Source organism: Pogoniulus pusillus, chromosome 2 (genome assembly GCF_015220805.1).
Source record: "Pogoniulus pusillus isolate bPogPus1 chromosome 2, bPogPus1.pri, whole genome shotgun sequence".
In the NCBI taxonomy this organism is placed as follows: Eukaryota; Metazoa; Chordata; class Aves; order Piciformes; family Lybiidae; genus Pogoniulus; species Pogoniulus pusillus.
This window is the reverse complement of record NC_087265.1, coordinates 25,272,254-25,287,516: the sequence shown is the minus strand read 5'-3', so window position 1 is coordinate 25,287,516 and position 15,263 is coordinate 25,272,254. Positions and strand designations below refer to the sequence as shown.

At 40.0% G+C, this 15,263-nt stretch overlaps 1 protein-coding gene across 3 annotated transcripts in view; it reads right to left on the bottom strand.

The window, feature by feature from the left end:
* Positions 1-15,263, bottom strand: part of GLS (glutaminase) — an 88,258-nt gene that overhangs the window by 49,239 nt on the left and 23,756 nt on the right. For 2 of the 3 annotated variants that reach the window (XM_064158245.1, XM_064158253.1), the window contains exons 7-9: positions 10,132-10,190; positions 2,030-2,062; positions 919-977 (exon numbers count right to left, since the gene is read on the bottom strand). In XM_064158245.1, the coding sequence (XP_064014315.1) occupies positions 919-977; positions 2,030-2,062; positions 10,132-10,190 (151 nt within the window). Of the gene's footprint in view, positions 1-918; positions 978-2,029; positions 2,063-3,630; positions 3,681-9,061; positions 9,097-10,131; positions 10,191-15,263 lie in introns of those variants that run through there. The other variant, XM_064158261.1, reaches the window with a different exon arrangement.

The following is a 15,263-nucleotide window of genomic DNA, read 5'->3' as shown; positions in this document are numbered from 1 at the left end:
AAATTGCAAGGAAAAGATACTTTTGAAGACAAACATACTTCTAATGAAAAATAATTCGAAGTCTGGAGCACCTCTCCTACAAGGACAGACTGAGGGAACTGGAGTTTTGATGCCCAATGATAGGACAAGAGGCAATGGGTGCAATTTGGAGCACAGGAGGTCGCACGTGAACGCAAGGAAAAGCTTTGAGGGTGACAGAGCCCTGGACCAGGCTGCTCAGAGAAATTGTGGAGTCTCCATCTCTGGAGACATTCCAAACCTGCATGGAGGAATTCCTGTGTCACCTACTCTAGGTGATCCTAGGCTGGCAGGGGGGCTGGACTGGGTGATCTTTTGAGGTCACTTCCAACACTTACCATTCTGTTAACAAGGCTCAGGAAAAACATCAGCTCTCTCACTCTTTCTGCACATGTATGCCAACTAGTAACCTGGAAGCAACTCTGCTCTATGGAATTTTCATGACTTTTCCAGTGCTGTTCTCAAGAGTTTTTGGAATCATATACATTGAGTTAATGAGCGGAATTGTTCTGGGAAAGAATTTAAAAGTGCAAAGTAAAGAAGTACAGGGACTCCCAATGGTATAAGGTGTGCTTTCTAAACATTTGATATGCATCCATCAACATGCAGAGTTTAATTTTTAATCTGAATGCCAGGAAGCTTACAGCTCTCACTGCCTCAGCACCAAGACCAAACAATGATAACTAAAAGACAGGTAAGCAACCCTTTTATGTGAGATTTAGCCATGCTGATGTCAGAGATGTGCACAACTCCAGGTCTTGTAAATTTTAAGTCAAAGACACTCTCTAATATGAGGGATGAAATGGTGATTTAAATGTAAGTAACTAAACTTTGCCAGTGTGCCAGCTACCAGCTGAGGCATTTTCCACCTAACTCATGAAGTAAATCAACAATACTTACGTAGCATTACTAAATCCAACATACTCATTACCAGCCATCTTATTCATGAACTGCATCACCTATTTAGAGACAGAGAGGGAAGAAAAGCATGCTAACATTCTCAGACATGAAAACGCTGTCCATCCAGACTCATTCTAAATCTTGTAACACAATTTTACCAATATACCCAAAAAGCCACTAAATGTTTAAATAAGAAAAAGATAAAACATCTGACATATCTATGAATATTCTAGAGAGATGGGATGTTATCCAGAAGGCCCTGGACAAGCTGAGAGACAGGCACAGGAGAACCTCATCAGGCTCAACAAGATCCCTGCACCTGGGTCAGAACAATCCTCATTAGCAATACAGGCTGGCATATGAGATAGAAAGCAGCCCTACTGAAAAGGACTTGAGAGTTCTCATAGATGACAAGCTGGACATGAGCCAGCAAGGTGCACACTTGCAGCCTGCAAGGCAAATTGCATCCTGGGCTGCATCAAAAGTGGTGTGGCCAGCAGATGAAGAGAGGTGATTCTGTCACTCTGCTCTGCTGAGACCTCACCTGGAGTACTGCAGCCAGGCTCCAGAGCCCTCTACAAAGGAAGGACATGGACCTCAAGGAAAGGGTCCAGAAGAAGGCCACAAAAATGACTCGGAGGATGCTACAAGGACAGACTAAAGGAGCTGGGGTTGTTCAGCTTGGAGAAGGATCCAGGAAGACCTAACAGCAGCCTTCCGGTTTCCAAAGGGGGCCCACAAGAATGCTGCAGAGGGACTGTTTCAAATGGCCTGTACGGATAGGACAAGGGGCAGTGGTTTAATATTAGAGAAGAGCTGATTTAAGATTGTTAGGAACAAGTTCTGCACCATGACGGTGGTGGAACACTAATGGATTACCCAAGGAGTTAGTTGAGGCCCCATCTCTGTAGAGATTCACGGTTCTGAGCAATCTGCTCTAGTGGAGGATGTCCCTACTCACTGCAGGAGGAGTTGACTACATGACTTTTGGAGGCCTCTTCCAACCCAAACGATTCTATGGTTCTATGAAATCACTACAGTTCCCTTGCAATTCCTTTGCTCTCCAGACTTTTACCCCAAACTTAGCTCAAAAGGAAAAAGATGAACTTACATAGTCAAATTTTTCTGCGTTATTTGCTCCTTGCTGCAAGGAAAGAAAAAATAATTTATAAAAATTGTTCACATAAGAAAGGAGTTAGTTCACTTAACAGGATTAGGATTTTTAATGCATGTAACTAAGGTATGAAGCTAATTACAGTACTACAATCATTTTGCATATTAATGAAAATATTAAGGTGTTACATAAGTACATCTTTAATTATAATTTAAATTAAATAATCCTCTAGCAGTCTTATCAAACACCTATATGTTGGCAATGGGTGTAAACTGGAAAAGGTAATGCTTTAAGTGCTCTCTATTCAACTTAAGGTGTTTGGCATAAGTAAATCTAGCAAAAAAAAAAAAAAACCCACCAAAAAAACAAACCCAAACCCACAAGAGTAACTACAATTAGGATAATGGTAATAAAAAGCACTAATTTTTTCATGGATTAGTAACACAAAAGCATTCTTATATTACCAACAGTGCTAAGCACAGGGAAGTTCAGGCTACTGAAATTAAAAATTATTTCCATGGCTAGCACCTAGCCTAAGAATTTAAAGACTTAAAATAAGCTGTTACCCCTAACTATGAAAAGAATTGCATTTAATCAAAAAGACTTGATTTTATTCATATCTGAGTCATGTCTTACCTATTAAAAAAATTAAACTGAAAAATAAGATTTTCACATCCCAGAGTACATCACTGTGTTAACAAGGCCAGGAAAATAATCATCTAAAGCAAATTTCGTAAGAACACTAGTGAAAATTCTGAGGGTTAGTTTGCTTGGTGGTTTTGGGGAGAAGGAAGGGTGTTATTCTAGGGATTTTTTTCCTTTTTTTTAAACCCCTCTCTGTTTAAGAACATTCTCAAATTTAATATCTGCCAGTTAAAGGCATATTAATTCCTAACAGGTCTCCCACAGGTGACCTTCCACAGATTCCTATCTCAAGACACTGAAAGAAGGGCAGGTGGTGAAAAAAAAACCATCACAAAAACAGTGCACGGTCGACTGGGGGAAGCTGTTAATTTTTGGAAGCATCACGTACACAAGTGGAAACAACGTCTCTGCAGGGGATAGTGTTAGAAATAATTCTGAAGATAACTCTACTTAGGTAGCAAGACTCTCATTTAACATCTCTCAAACAATTCCAGACGCTACTTGCATTGCATTTCATGTGGGGATGGGGAAGGAAGTGACAAAAAACTGAAGCTTCCTATCAGCCAGCATTTAACTTAATGAAATGCATTAAAGGCAGTCTCATTTCCCACTCTGTATGTGGATTAGAGCATTGCAGATAATCTTTGAAGCCCATGCATCAGCTCATCTACAACAGGATGTGCAGTCATACACATATGATCACTAGCTGAAAGGAACACCACCACACTGTTTGGTCACAATGATGTACAAGTGCTTATCTTATGCTTAAAGACTAATAACCTTACTCTTAAAGGCAATCATCTCTAGCTACTTTGCAATAAAAGAAAAAAAAAAAAAAGGCCACCATACATTTCAGCAGAATGTTCCTGTATAATATACCAGAACACAACTCTTAAAAATTTTAACTCCAAATCTGTTCAATGAAAAAAAAAATAATTAAAAGAAGAAATTACCAACTTCATTGAACTGTTGCAGTTGTCAAAATATTCCATAGATCCTAATGCTGGAAAATATGTAACAACATTTAAACCACAAAAACCTTTTCAACCTTTCAAATGCACAATGAACATCGGGGTTTTTTTTTGTCCCTGGGAAAGTGGGTCAGCATTAGTTATGGGATGCTGCATTGATAGTTGTATGGTTAGACACGTATAATAAATTGAAACAAGTTCTTTGGTTAAAAACAAAACCAAAAAGAAAGAGGGAGAAAGAGATCATGCTGTTGGCAAAAATACAAATACATAATATGTCACTTTATTTTTTTTTCCCCCAGTTGAAAAAAAAAATTCCTAGCCCTTCAACAAAAGCCTGCTTTTACTAGCAGCATATAAAGTCACTGGGCAAAAGACTCGATGCACATTTATTTTCCACATCAACTTGCTGTAAAAAAAGGTTTTTCAAGTTCACATCTAATCTCTCCTTTTGGGAAGAAAATCTTGTATGTGCTAACTCAGATGATTCCACACACTTGTATAGGTACTTTATAGCTAACACAAAAGCATTGTTGCTTAAACTCTGCTGTTACTCAACCTCAAAAAAAAAAATCCAGTTACTTAAATATCTGAAACTCAAGCATTCTACTGTTACATAAATACCTAAAATATTTGCCTAAGTAATCATAGGACCAATGCCTCAATAGACATTTAACATAACATGGAGATAAACCAGAAAACTTTGCTTCCATACACATGACCAATCCCCCCCTGCCATTAGTTTCCCTCATTTTCAGCTAGGTAGGTAGCACGAGGTAGACTGCTCCTGCTAAACAGCTTAAGAGATACAGAAGCAACACACAATATCAAATTGATATGCGAATACCAAATAATACATTCATAATACAACAAGGAACTTCCCCTTAGTAATTTAAGTAAGAGGCAAGGAAACTTCTGTTCCTGCACAAGTGTGTCTTATTTTGAGCTGGACTGTACAAGCTTATGAGGTTGGGGGCAGCGTAAAAGCAGTTCCTCAAAAGCATTTCTCTTCAGCTCAGATGAAATTAATCTGCCTAGAACATCAAAGCTCCATGCACTAACTCCACAAACAATTAGAACATTTACTGGAGCACATGTTCATATACACACTTCCTGCAGACATGCTTGTGTGTATATACAGATGGAGAAATGCTCCTACAGGAGCACAAAATGAAACTGAAAATGTTAAGACTGAAGCATTTCGCTAGGCAGAAAATTCAAACTTGCAGAAGACAGCTCAGAACTATTTTGTGAGTGCTTAAAACCACGATGGACACTAGGGCTGTCAATCAGAAATCTGAATTTTTTGACTGTCAGGTTTTAGTGACCTTCCCCTTCTTTTAAAACAGAACAAAAGGTATTTTTATTATTTGTATTTCTAAGTTGCAAAGGTTGCACCTTTAATTGCATGCAGCAAAGAAGAGACTCATGGATACTTACCAGAGCTTGCCACGACAAAAGTAAGCAAAATTTTTTACAGAAGTAGTGAATGTCAGCCACTTTTCATTCATCAACACTCAGTGGTCATCCATAAGCTCTTAACCATATGTCTCTTGTTAGAATAATCTGTCAGTTTGAATCTAAGCAAGTTAATAAAAACAGCTGGAGCATGAGTGGTTAATCATATTATTTTATAATAGACAATTGTTTAAAACCTAAACTTGTGGATATTTTAATTTTAAAGAATTGGTGTCCTGACTGCTTGGTGTGCCATTTTTAGATGGTAAAAGGCAGTATTTAAGCCGTTGAGAGCAATATTGATACCACTTAGAATACACATAAGAATTATTTTTGTGTCCTTCGGGTTTTAAACTCTCACAGACGTGGCCACTGGAGACATGTCATTTCAGATATCACTGCTGTGTATTTTATGTCAAACAGCATCCAGTACATTTGAGTTACAACAAAAAGCGAGTGCAGAACAACGTGAACAGAGGTTCTAGTCAAAATTAGTTCGTCCAAAATTAATAACCCAGGAGAAGAAGAAACATCACCAAAATAAAGACAAGTACCCAGCAGGGATGATCACAATGCCAACAAATGACTTGAAGTGGTATGCATGTACATTTACACTGTGCTTGTAAGTGGAGTGGGTAGCATAGAGCAATTAAGTTAAAACTCTGCTATTTATTCTAGCTATACTGTTAAATAAACCAAATAAATCATGCACTTTCCCCATCCCTCAAGTATTAGATTGTAACTGGGGGCAAGCTTCCTATTAACGGTACCCTAACAGCAAACCAATGCTTGGCACAGCTAGACAGGTTTTTCCATCACTCTCTAAATTACTTACATTATCAGATCATATATCACTTCTATGATTCATATATAAGTTATATATATGATTTAGATACATATTTATAATCATAGAATGGTTTAGGTTGGAAGGGACCTCAAAGATCATCTAGTTCCCACCCCCTGCCATAGACAGGGACATCCCCCACTAGAACAGGTTGCTCAAGGCCTCATTCAACCTAGCCTTGAATAACCTCCAGGGAGAGAGCATCCACAACTTCTCTGGGCAACCTGTTCCAGTGTCTCACCATCCTCACTGGAAAGAACTTCCTTCTAACACCTAGTTTAAATCTCCCCCCTTAGATCTCTCCTCTGCCAGCTCAAAATGATCTTAAGCATACCAGCAACACCTCTTTGTTTCATATCAAAAGGAAAAGCTTTCATAGAATTGTTTTTTTCAGAGTTAGCAAAATCACCACTCTGTATACCAAGTTTTCTGCAAGGACTATGAACATTGCTGTCTTCACCACCCCCCTCCCAAGCTGTCTAAATGTCTCCCACACTGATTCATCACCACAGAATATCTCTCTTCCTCTGGCACTGAAGCCTGTAACTGTTGTCTGAGTTCCTGAGTGCTGCTGTCAGCACTGGTAGGAGTTAAATATGCTTTCATTTGCCCAAACCTTTGCACTAGGAAAGCTTTTATCTACAGATGGAATCTTGAAGCATACAATAAAAATTACTTAAGATTAATCCCTTGTCCTCTAGTGATTCTTCCACAGCCATCTGCCTTCTGCATATTTCATTCTGATCCTGTCCTCATCATCTCATCTGCACATCTAATGTGTTATCCTCCCCAGTCAGATAAGATATGTGCAAGTGGGCACTTGGTGACACAACCACTGATACTCCTGCAGTTGACAAGCCTTGAGAATGGAATTTGAGGTTTAAGAAAAAACACATTAAAGCATTAAAATCTATTCACACCACAGGCAACAAAGACTTTTCCCAGTCAATGTGATAGGCAGAAAGCTCTGTGGTTACAGAGCACGGAATCTGTACTAAAGCTGTACAGGAGCTGAACCTTCTTACCTCAAGGACCTCTGCATTTCCCTGGAGAAACAGAAGAATTTACCATTTTATCGGATGTTACCTGCCCACAGACTCCTTTAACTGCCACTACAATTTTCTTTTTGATAACAATTATTTGAAAACTGTTCTAACTGTGCAATTTCTGTAACTAGCAATTAAAGGCAAATTTTTTTACAAACACAGGAAAAGGTCCTTAGGGATTTTGAAGATTCATGGAATGATTTGGCTTGGAAGAGACTTTCAAGATCATGAGTTCCAACCCCCCTGACACGAGTAGGGACACTTTCCACCAGATGAGGTTGCTCAAGGCCTCATACAATCTGATCTAGGAATACCTCCAGAGAGGGAGCATCCACAACCTCTCTGGGCAACCTGTTTCAGTGTCTCACCACCCTCATTGGAAAGAATTTTTTCCTAATCTCCAGTCTAAATCTGCCCTCCTCAAGCTTCAATCCATTCCCCCTCATCCTGTCACTACAAGCCCTTGTAAAAAGTCCATTCTCAGCTTTCCTTAGGCTTCTTTCAGGTACCAACGGGCTGCTATAAGGTCTCCTCAGAGCCTTTTTTTCTCCAGGATGCAGAGCCCCAGCTCTCTCAGCCTATCCCCATAAGAGAGGTGCTCCAGCTCTCTAACCATTTCTGCAGCCCTCTTCTGGACCCTTTCCTTCATTAAAACTGGCCCACAGGATGGATGTCCCTTGCTAAAGCATTTTTATTGTAGATATGCTTTAAACTGCTGAACAATGTGAGAAGTGTAATGCAAGTACAGCTGGAACAGAGCCAAGAGTTAAGGCACCAAAATGTAAATACATCAGAATTCCACACATGTAAAAAGTAGAGAATCATTTAAGCTGGTGGAAGCAAGATATAGTCATGCCTAAGTATGTCAAAACATACAACTCGACACACACAAAGGCTTTACTATTATCAGTAAGAACAACTAAAGATAACATTACACTTTAGATCTATGCTCTGTTCCAAAGTATGTTATAGCAAATTTGCAAGGCAGTCAGCATTGGGTGTGTGATGCTAAGGATCCTTCTCCCTCCTCAAAATGTTAACATATTCCACATGATCACTCCATGCATTGTTCCTCTTCCATGCATAATGCAAACCTGTAATGCATGCTAACAGCTGTAAACTTAGTTCAGTGGATGTAGACTTTGAATGACTCCTGGTATTGATTTCTCAGAGGAAAATAAAATGATGACTATCAAAGGAAGCAAAAGCATTAACACTGAAATACAGCAACAAGCCCTCTGTAACTATTAACAAGCATGAGATAACTCTGGCCTCTATGACAAATTAAACTATGCTTAACAATCCCTTGGTTTTATTGGACTCACACAGTCTTCAAAATATGCAAGTAAATAAACAGAATGAATGTAGAGAAACTGAGGACAAAGCATGGGTTAACGAAGCCACTTTTGGAAAACAAGTTTTAGATCAGCTCAGATATAAATTAATCACTGAATAGTTAGTAGGAATGTTGTTAAATTGAAGATTTTAATCGTTATTTCACAGAAAACACAATTATGACATCACTTTGTACCTGTGACCCTCTTTGTAATTTTTTTTGAGTGAATTTTGTTGGGTTATTCAAATGGTAAATGGTATCTTAGGTTATTTTCTGTACTGCTTCACTAACATTTGAATCACATTGAAAACAAATAATGGCATATGATAAATAAGAGAGGTGTCTATTAGGCGTGCAATTACCACATGCAAAAAGGTTAGTGCAGTGCAATATTCTTCATAAGAACACTACAGCAAATAAAGAAGAAAAAAAACCCAAACCAAACCACTCAGCAAAAACAATCCCCCAACCTTCTAACAAGGATCACAATTGCATGCAGTCAAACAACGCAGGTTATCTACTCAGGGGCACATCATGTATCCAGAACTAAGTGCCTTCTGCAAAGAGGCACATGCTTGGCATTTGCCTTAGGACCAGTAGTTGTAGTAGGAACTAACATTTTGACATTTCAGACAAATGTATTAAGTCAGATGGTAAAATTCACTGTAATCCAAGTGAATTTCAACACTCAACCTTTTAAAAAATAAAATAAAAGGTGAATGAATTTACCTGTCATACTTAAGGCCATTTTCTTTCACCTACAGCTATTAAAGATAAATGTCTTTAAGCAGGAGTTCTTACACCTTCTTTAAATATAAAATAACAGAAAAGCATGATCTAAGTAAATTTAAAATAAACAATTTGGAAATAGGAGACAGGAAGCACACTACAGCTAACTGGAGTTTGAAATATAACCAAGAAAAAGGCTGTAAACAAGATTTGTAGACCTATGAAGTAACAGCATTAAGTGTTCTACTTCAAAACTCCAGGGGAATGACATGTTCCCCAGGATTCTAAGCAGGTTCCCTTAAGGAAAAACAATATATATATACATACATATATATATATTTTGTACAGTAGCTACGAGAAAAAGACAGAAAATAGAAACACCTGGCAAACATTAGCATTACATGGAATTGATGTCATTTACAACTTCAAGACTAAGGAAAAATAAAATACAGCTTTCCAAGAGTCTTAAGATGCCAAGCCATTATTCAACTATGGTTTACTCAGCAGAATACGAGTAATTGTTTCCAAACACCTTTATTGAAAGAAACACACTCACCACCCCACCAGAAACTATGGAATAGAGAAGTTACACATCATTTACATGTACAGTACGTTAAGAGCAGACAAATTTGGTGAATTTAGTTGCACTGCTCCTGTACAAATTACAATCCCTTCCATTTCTTCTGCACAGAAAGAAATACTCTTGTAACTTCATGCCCTTTAAGAGCATTAGACATTCAGAAACTTAATTCTGAGTGCCATAAAGTGTATTCCCAAGGATGTACTCCTAGCGTCTAACAAGCAGGAGGCAATTCTCTCTCGAGAATATCAAGTATTGTGTAGTTAAAGGAAACAGAACTAAAAATGCTGAGGCAAAAAAGAGGCTTTCAGCTGCATTCCTCACTTTTTTCAGCTACTTGTTTCCAAAAACATCAGAGCTCGTCTACCTGCTAATGAGTAAACTGCCATTGGATATTGCACACAGAAAACAGAAACAGTTCTTAATCTGTACAAGACACTCTCTACATTCTGTTGAAACACCAAAAGAAACTGAAAATAGATTTTTTTACCTTGATTAAAGATGTGATCACAATTGCTCCAGCATTCACCATAGGGTTATGAGGCCTGTCTGTGAAAGAAATGTTTTGATTACAAATATAGCCTGAGACAAAACCAGTGTGTAAATCACAGAAACCATAGGATGGCTCAAGTTGGAGACCTCAGAGAGCATCCACTTCAACACCTCCCACCAAGGGCAGGAATGCCTCTCAACTAGACTTGGCTGCTCAAGGCCTCATCCAATCTGGCTTTGAACATCTCCAGGGAGGGGACATCCACAACCACTCTGGGCAATCTATTCCACAGTCTCACCACCCTTGTACAGAACAACTTCCTCCCAAGATCCACTCTAAATCTCCTCTCCCTCATCTTAAAACCATTCCCCCTTGTCCTTATGAAAACTTCCTCTCCAGCCTTCCTGCAGGTTCCCTTCAGGTATTCAAAGGCACCTCTAAGTCGCCTTGGATTGTTCTCCAGGCTGAACAACCCCAGCTCCCTCAGACTATCCTAAGTGTTCCAGCTCCCTCAGACTATCCGAAGTGTTCCAGCCCTTGGATCACATTCATGCCTCTCCTCTGAACTCACTCCCGCAGTTCCATGTCCTTCTTATGCTGGGGACAGCAGAACTGGATGCAGGATTCCAGGTGGGGTGTCACAGGAACAGAGTACAGGGAAGAATTACCTCTCTTGAGGTGATATTTATCTATGGCTTAAAGCTATGATTACGGAATAGAATCTTAAATCAAGAGTACAGCAATCCTACATTAGAACACTTTTTGTAATTTTCAGCCAAGTTCTTTACAAGCTAGAACACACTTGGCCTAATTAACAGTCCAATATAATAATTTCTTTGGCATCACTTCCTTTCAGCAAAATTGTGAACCCTCTCCAGCATTCCAAGATTTTAATCAATCTGACATTTGGAAGCGGAACAACCCCAAAAGGAATTCCCAGTTTTTCCTCCAAGTTATCAAATCTCAGCTACTTTAAGGGGGTTCAAACAGGCCCTTTAAAAAAAACATACACATAACTAAACACAAATTCCAGCTCTCCAAAATCCTTATTGCTGTACATGAATACAAAATCATGATTCTTTTTAAGGATCAGAGGTTTCTTTTAGAGGATCCAAAACAAATTACTCATCCTCACTAGAATTTAATTCGCTTTATAATTGACTTGCATGTACCTGTTACACTAAAGTTTTTCTTTTCAGCACTGATTTCTGTACTATTTTTGCATTCCCAGTCTCTCCTTTTTCCAATAAAGCTTTCCTTATCATCTGTCTTTCTTTTCTCCAAACACAAGTTTTCATTCATCAATATCTACCTGCTAGAGTTATTTTATTTTTAGCTAACATTTCTGTTGTGGCTTTTAACTAGAATGTTGAGTTTTGACGGTTCTGGTGTCTGAAAACCTCAACTAATTCTCAAGATGTTAATATAGTGACTGGTGGGAATTCTTTATTTCCACACCAAATCTTAAAACAATATTAATTTGAGGAAAAAATACAACACAAAAATAAATGCTATGAAGTATTCATTATTTTTATACATCTCACACAAACATGGGCACTAAAAGAAACTTGAGATGATTGCCTTTAAAGACAAGTCTGATATTTATACAACATGAACACATGTTTTCCTCTGAAAGTTACAGTGGTCATTGTCAGCGGCGCTTAACCATCTCTGACTCTCAAATCACCTCTCACAGAATGTTACAGGTTGGAAAGTGACCTCCAGAGACTGAGTCCAACACCCCAACCAAAGCAGGATCACCCAGGGCCGGTCACCTATGAATGCATCCAGGCAGGTTTTGACAGTCCCAGAAGGAGACTCCACTTCTCTGGGGAGCCTGTTCCAGTGCTCTGTCACCCTCATAGCAAAGTGTCTCTCTGTGTTGAGGTGGAACCTCCTGTGTTCTAGCTTGTACCTGGTTGTTCCTTGTCCTATTACTGGGCATCAGCGAAAAGAGCCTGGCATTTTCATCTTGGCACCCACCCCTCAGGTATTTGTAGACATTGATAAGATCCCCTCTCAGCCTTCTCAAGACTAAACAGCCCCAGATCAGTCTTTCTTCACAAGAGAGATGTTCAAGTTCCTCAATCATAGTTCTCTGTTGGACTCTATTCAGTACATTTCAAGTTCCTTTCAGTAATTTTCAAGATAAATTTGAAAGAATTAAGCTGTTGTTAGTGGAAAGGTAAGACCAGTGTCTTCTGCCCAAAAAAAGGAAAAGCTACTGAAAAGAAAAACTGAATGTTGATAGACTGGTTTTAAAGTTGTTACTGCCATTCCTTCTCTCTCTGAAACAGGCTCACAAATTGCTATGATTTCTTAGATTCACATAATGGTTTGGGTTAGAAGAGAGCTTGAAGATCACCTACCTCCAACCCCATTGGCATGGATATGGACACTTCCGTTAGATCAGGTTGTCCAAGGCTTTATACAACCTGACATTGAACATGTCCAGTGAAGGGGTGTCCACAACCTTCCTGGGCAACCTGTTTCGGGGTCTCACCATCCTCCCTGGAAAGAATTTCTTCCTAAACTCCAGTCTAAATCTGCCCTCCTCAAGCTTAAAGGCACTGCCCCTCATTCTATCACTACAAGCCCTTATAAAACATCCCTTTCCAGCTTTCTTGTAGCCCACTTCAGGTACTGGAAGGCTGCTATAAGGTCTCACTAGAGTCTTTTTTCCTCCAGGCTGAGCAGCCCCAGCTCTCTCAGCCTGCCCCCATAGGGAAGGTGCTCCAGATCTCTGATCATTTTGTGGTCATTTGATTGTACTTAAAATCCACCTACATGGAATGTCCTGTTCTACTCATGTGCCAATGGCACAAGCAACCTGGGTCAAATATAGCTGACACTTCACGAAAACCTGAATCTGAGGAGGAAAAACAGCATTTCCATAGCTTCCTAACTCAGCCTCTGCATAGGGAACAAAAATGTCAACACTAGTCAAAAGGTGTTGAAAGTCTTATGATTCATCTCAGACTGCTGGACAGAAAAGAGTATCTGGAGGTCATCTCCTCTACCCTCCCACTCAAAGCAAGGCTGTTGCCAAGGTTGCATCAGGTCAGTTACGCCTTTACCTGGCTAAGCATTTAAAACTTAAACATGGCAAATCCCTTACCTCTCCAGCAAAGCCACTCTTCCTATAGGAGACATTTACCCTAACATCCAACCTGTACCTCCAAAGCCACAGTGTGGAGCCACTGGCCCTTGTTATAATTACCTGCTACTACCAAAGAACTACGCAAATTTTCATAGAATCATGGAATTGCTTTGGTTGGAAAAGCTCTCCAAGATTGAGTCCAACTAACACCACCATGACTATTAAACCACCCTCCCAAATGCCATGTGCACACATTCCTTGAATGTCTCTGGGGATGATGATTCCATCACTTCCCTAGGCAGCCTGTTCCAACGCCTCACTACTCTTTCAACAAAGAAAATTTTCCTAATCTCCAATCTTAACCTGTTCTGGCACAATTTCAGGCCATTTCCTCTCGTTTTATCACTTGTTGCTAGGAACAAGAGACCAGCCCTCACCTGGCTTCAAGCCTGACCTGGAGAATTTCCAGGGACGGAATCTCCACTATGTCCATGAGCTATGTGCTGTAGCATCTCACCACTGTCACGGTACAGAATTTCTTTCTAACATCCAATCTGAATCTGCTCTTCTCTAATTTCAAACCATTTTCCTATCCCTGCAGCCTTTAGGTATTGGAAGGCTGCTATTACATCTCCCCAGAGTCTTCTCTTCTCTAGGCTGAGCAATCCCAGCTCCCACAGCTTGTTCTTGTAGAGAGGAGCTCAGCTCCCTGACCAACTTCACAGCCCTCCTATGAACTTACTCCATCCTTCCTGTGTTAAGGGCTCCAGAGTTGGACACAATACTCCAGGTGAGGTCTCACCAGAGCAGAGTAAAGTGGCAGAATCATCTCTTTCAATCTGCTGGCCACACCTCTATGTGCTACCCTTGCAAGAAGAAGAGCAAAACCTTCTAACAAAATGGAACATTGGCTTTCCTGAATGTGCTTCTGAAATTAAGCTGTGTTTTGGTCCCCCCTTGAGAAGTCAGCAAGGAACAACCACTGTGGGAGACTTAACATCTGAAGGAATTACAGCAGGCAAGCTCATCACACACAGAAGCTCTTCAATAAGAGTCATTCCTACTGCTGCCTAATCACAGAGCTGAGCAGAACACCTTCCACTAATCCACTGCTACCTCATCTAAGCAGAATAAACTGTTGGGGTATCTAGGTCCACAGAAAGCAGCTTCCCCTATTATCAGCAGCAGATAATGCTCTCCAAATATTTCCTAGGCATAGATATCTGTAATTGGCTAACAACCCTTTTATCTCATCACAATAGCTACAGGCTTCCTAGAGAGGTGGTTGACGCCCCAAGCCTCTCAGTTACATTCAAGAGTCATTTGGATTTTAATAACATGTTTGGACTTTAGGCTAGCCCTGATGTCATCAGGCAGCTGGTCTTGATAATCACCGCAGGTCCCTTCCAACTGCTGTAGTCTATTCTACAATGAAGAATCATGGAAGCATTTCAATTGGAAAAGACCTTTAAGATCACTGAGTGAAACCAATTTCCTAATTCTATCAGGTCTGGTACTAAACTATATCCTTCAGCACCGCACCTCTGCCTCTTTAAAACAATCTCTCCATAGAGATAAGACACACTGTCCAGGATGGCTCAGCAAAATCTTACACTCTGAAAGATACCCACTCCTTTGTTTCACAGCAATAATACTGCTGTCAATAATATTTCTATTCCCAAGTACTCATCTCTTTGAGTGCATAGGTCCTGATATTACATTATCGTTTTAAGGGAAGGCATACACAGTTCTCCTCTAAAGCAGCAGAAACTACTGAGGTACCTCATAGTGGATGCCAGCAGCAAAGGAATTATGTAAGGGCAGTGGTCAACAGCTCAATGTCCAGATGGAGATGGGTGACAAGTGGTGTCCCTCAAGGGTACAGCACTGCTCACAGTGCTGTACGTCTTCATCAGTACTATGCACAGCAAGACTGAGGGCATCCTCAGCAAGTCTGCAGATGATTCCAAGCTAAGTGATGCAGTTGATAACACTGAAGGACAGGATGCCATCCAGAGGGACCTGGACA